This window comes from Mus pahari, chromosome 10 (assembly GCF_900095145.1).
Source record: "Mus pahari chromosome 10, PAHARI_EIJ_v1.1, whole genome shotgun sequence".
Classification (NCBI taxonomy): Eukaryota; Metazoa; Chordata; class Mammalia; order Rodentia; family Muridae; genus Mus; species Mus pahari.
In genome coordinates this window covers 17,526,776-17,531,316 of record NC_034599.1, presented here as the reverse complement: position 1 = coordinate 17,531,316, position 4,541 = coordinate 17,526,776, and the positions used below count along the sequence as shown (strand labels likewise).

Here is a 4,541-nt window from a genome sequence, read left to right as displayed (position 1 = left end):
TTACATATAATAAATACATAAATCTTTAAAAGAAAAAACAAAAAAACAACAACAACAAAAAAAGGAATTGCTTTGGCCATGGTGTCTGTTCAGCAGTAAAACCCTAAGTAAGACATCACCACCACCTCCCATAGGATAAAAGTGCAAAGGAAAGAACACTCTGACCCACACTTGGCCCCAAACCCAAGATCAGATAAGAAACAGAATCCTATCTATCCCCGAGCTTGCCACAGAAACTCACAAATCTCTAAACGGGAAAATTCATCAATCCCCGAGGTCACAAAGGCTTAAGAACTGAAACCCCATCTATTCTCACCCTGGAAATCTTCACCCTGCTTCGCTCCACCCCTCACCCCCAAGAAATCCTACATAAGCAGTTCTTTCTGTGCTGGGGACAGCATACAATGACAGGGACTGCCTGCAGTAGGTGGGGATGGAGACATCTCAGTAGCCCAAGGCAGCGCTTTATAAAAAAACATTTGTGGGCTGGTGAGATGGGTCAGTGGGTAAGAGCACCCGACTGCTCTTCCATAGGTCCGGAGTTCAAATCCCAGCAACCACATGGTGGCTCACAACCATCCGTAACGAGATCTGATGCCCTCTTCTGGAGTGTCTGAAGAGAGCTACAGTGTACTTACATATAATAAATAAATAAATCTTTAAAAAAAAAAACAAAAACAAAACAAAAAACATTTGTTCCCATTTCTCCTAACCTTAGCCCTGAACAATAGCTGTATAAATTTCATTTGTGCATGACTGCTTTTTATTTGGCCTTGGTGTGCATAATTATTCTATTATATCTGACTTTCTACTTCTTTCTCCTTCTGCTCTGGTGAATTCTGAGAAACTAGATGTTCCTTGATGTAACGATTCTTAAACAATTAAAAATTAAACATAGGGGGCTAGAGAGATGGCTCAAGAGGATAAGAACACTGACTGTTCTTCGAAAGGTCCTGAGTTCAAATCCTAGCAACCATAGGGTGGCTCACAACCATCTGTAATGAGATCTGACACCCTCTTCCCATGTGTCTGAAGACAGCTACAGTCTTCTTACATATAACAATAAATAAATCTTAAAAAAAAAAAAAGTAAACATAGGGGCACAACACAGCTCAGTCCTAATGGCCCAGGAGCATGCTGTGTGCTCTCATCTTGGGAACAATGCAATAACTGCACAATGGTAGTTCCAGATTAATGCTTGACTTGAGAAGAAAGTTTGAAGAAATTATTAGAAAATGAAATAGAATCAACACTGGGACCCCAAGAAAAGAAGAAATAAGTTTTGCACAACATTTAAGAGTGATTCCTGGATAAACAAGTATAGAATACATAAACTCTTATACTAGTAAAACTAAGTTAGAACACTGGGACTCTCAGGAGAGTCATTGTGTGCAATGTGCAGATATAGAAAGCTAGTGGAACAACTGAGTTAAGGGTTAACTTGATTCTTTCTGGCCACTGCCTGGCAGCTGTGCCCATGTCATTTATCATTAGAGCTTCAGAAGAAAATGCAAGTAGCTGACCCTGGAGATCTGAACTCTGAAGTATAATAAATCAAAAGTTAAAAAGTTCAAGTAATGATAAATTTGCAATTATTATTATTTTGGCCACAGGCTTGGAAATAGGGAAAGCTTGAAACTTTGGGGAACAATTGTAATCCTTGATTCTTTGTGGAATGTGGTTATTCTTTTGAATTTGATTTGGCAATGATTATACAATGTCTTTTTTTCTAGTTGTTCTTGGAGTATCAATAAAAGACTGGGGAAAGAAAAAGGTGAGAGCACATGAGAAGAGCATGTGAAGAGTGAGTGAAGAGAATGTAATGAGTGAGGAGGGAATGTGGAGAGTGAGTGAGGAGAGAATGTGGAGAGTGAGTGAGGAGAGCATGTGGAGAGTGAGTGAGGAGAGCATGTGGAGAGTGAGTGAGGAGGGNATGTGGAGAGTGAGTGAGGAGAGCATGTGGAGAGTGAGTGAGGAGGGAATGTGGAGAGTGAGTGAGGAGGGCATGTGAGGTGCATATGGGAGTGTGTGTGGTGTGTGTAAAGAGTGTGTGTGCGAGTGAAAGGGGAACACCGAGGTGTGTAGGAGTGGGAGTTCAAGAGAATGCAGAGTGCGCACAACCTCAAGCCGCGAGGGGGTGGTTGTGAGAGCAGAGAGTACGAGAGCTTTAAGATAGTAACTTTAAGCCTTGAAAAACTGCCTGTCAGTTTGTACCCCAAAAGCAGTCTGTGTATATTTATTATGCGCCTTTCAGATATCCCTGCTTCCAGTTGAGAACTCCGGTCCTGTGTTGAGGCTGGACCCCGACATTAACGCTCCTCACCCCAGCAGAGGCAGTCCCTCTCCTGGGTTTTCCCTCTCTCAATAAATCTCTATGTGAGTTTTGTTATGATGTGACCTTGTATTATTCCTTGATTCCTTTTTTTTTTAAAGAGTTATTTATTTATTATATGTAAGTACACTGTAGCTGTCTTCAGACACTCCAAACGAGGNCATCAGATTTCATTATGGATGGTTGTGAGCCACCATGTGGTTGCTGGGATTTGAACTCAGGAACTTTGGAAGGTCCTCTTAACCACTAAGCCATCTTGCCAGCCCTATTCCTTGATTCCTGATTGCCAGGATCCCTATGTGAGCAGAGCTGTAACACTTTTGCAGGAGCAGAACTTTCTGGGGGTGGGGCTCCCCTCCTGGAGCAGAACTTTTGCTGGGAAAACCTTCCCCTGCAGCAGCCCAAGAAGAGTTGTAACACTTCTGTAGGGGAAGCCTTTCCCTTCAGAGCTGCAACTAACACACACACACACACAGACACACACACACACACACACACACACACCATTCTCAATAAGTAAATAATTTCAAAAAGAGTCAAAAAAAAATCTTGAAAAGGGCTGGACAGTGGTGGCGCACACTTTTAATCCCAGCACTCGGAAGGCAGAGGCAGGCAGATTTCTGAGTTTGAGGCCAGCCTGGTCTACAGTGTGAGTTCCAGGGCAGCCAGGGCTACACAGAGAAACCCTGTCTCGAAAAAACAACAAAACAAACAAACAAACAAATCTTGAAAAGGGAAAGCCAGTTCATTTGTTCTAAAACTATAATTAAAACACTGCCTCTGGCTGGACCGCAGCAGTGGTGACAGCTGACAGAGATGCAGTCCAAAGAGGAGAGAGGTGGCATTTGGGAACCTGGGGATTTAAGGAGAGCTAAGAAAGAATATGGAATCGTGCTTTCGAGACCCTGGCGCCCACAAACTTGGAACCCTTAAAGGGAAACGGGTCCCCGTTATTTGGAGGCTGGGAATCCTCAGCACCCCGCACCCGAGCCGGTCGAAGCCAAGTCTGCGCAGAGTCTCAGAGTCAGGGGCAGAGCCGAGGCTAGGCGGGCAGAGGACTGCAGAGCCCGGCAGAGCAAGCCGGGTCGAGCCGAGAGGAACCGAGTGGAGCCGAGTGGCGCCGAGTGGCGCCGAACCTGGCCGAGCCAGCGACGCTCTCCCGCGCAGACTCCAAGGCTGCGGCGGAGGCCCGCTCTGGTGGCGTCGGGCTGCGTCGGGAACAGCTGCCCCTTCCCGCCCTCGGCCAGCCTGCCTCACTCACCATTTCCCGGCGTCCTCCCAGGCTCCCGCCTCCGCGGCTGAGACCCCGAGCGAACCTGACTGTAGAGTCCGGAGAGCGGCGTTCTCCTGGCGCTCGGCCCCTGGCGTTCCCACGCCTACACGCCGGCGTCTCTGATTGGACAGTTGGCGCGGACTCGCCCCCTCGCCCGAATGACCCCTGAGCTCCAAGACCCTCGGAGCGGTCCTGTCCTTATTTATTTATTTATTTATTTATTTATTACATGTAAGTACACTGTAGCTGTCTTCAGACACTCCAGAAGAGGGAGTCAGATCTTGTTAAGGATGGTTATGAGCCACCATGTGGTTGCTGGGATTTGAACTCAGGACCTTCTGAAGAGCAGTCAGGTGCTCTTACCCGCTGAGCCATCTGGTCAGTTCTAAGTGGTTGTTTTTACTGTGTGTGTGTGAGGGGGGACTGCTTGTGGACGTTGTACATCGTGGTGCGGAGCCTAGTGCGCACCACGATGTACAACGTCCACAAGCAGCACGTGGTGGCTAATAACAGTCTTTAATTCCAGTTCCAGGGAGTCATTATACACTAATAAATCTTTATCTTAAATGTTGGCGGACTCGGGATAGTTCGGAGATAGACCACATCTCTACATGAAGATTTGTGTTTGCCCTCTTAGCACAGCAAACTATTTTTTTTAAATGACCTCAAACAAATATAATTAAAAAGTGACTGTAGCACATCCAAATATAGACACTTTAAAGTGACCTTGAAGGCAGGGCCTGGGGGCTGGTGAGATGGCTCAGTGGGTAAGAGCACCCGACTGCTCTTCCAAAGGTCTGGAGTTCAAATCCCAGCAACCACATGGTGGCTTACAACCATCCGTAACAAGATCTGACTCCCTCTTCTGGAGTGTCTGAAGATAGCTACAGTGTACTTACATATAATAAATAAATAAATCTTTAAAAAAAAAAAAAA

The 4,541-nt window shown here is 45.8% G+C and overlaps 1 protein-coding gene across 1 annotated transcript in view; it reads right to left on the bottom strand.

The window, feature by feature from the left end:
* The window catches only part of LOC110327408 (zinc finger protein 709-like), a 12,844-nt gene extending 9,207 nt beyond the window's left edge, over positions 1–3,637 (bottom strand). The window contains exon 1 of the mRNA XM_029543357.1: positions 3,594–3,637. Within this exon, the coding sequence (XP_029399217.1) occupies positions 3,594–3,596 (3 nt within the window). The 5' untranslated portion in view covers positions 3,597–3,637. The remainder of the gene's footprint in view (positions 1–3,593) is intronic.
* Positions 3,638–4,541: the final 904 nt, after the last annotated feature.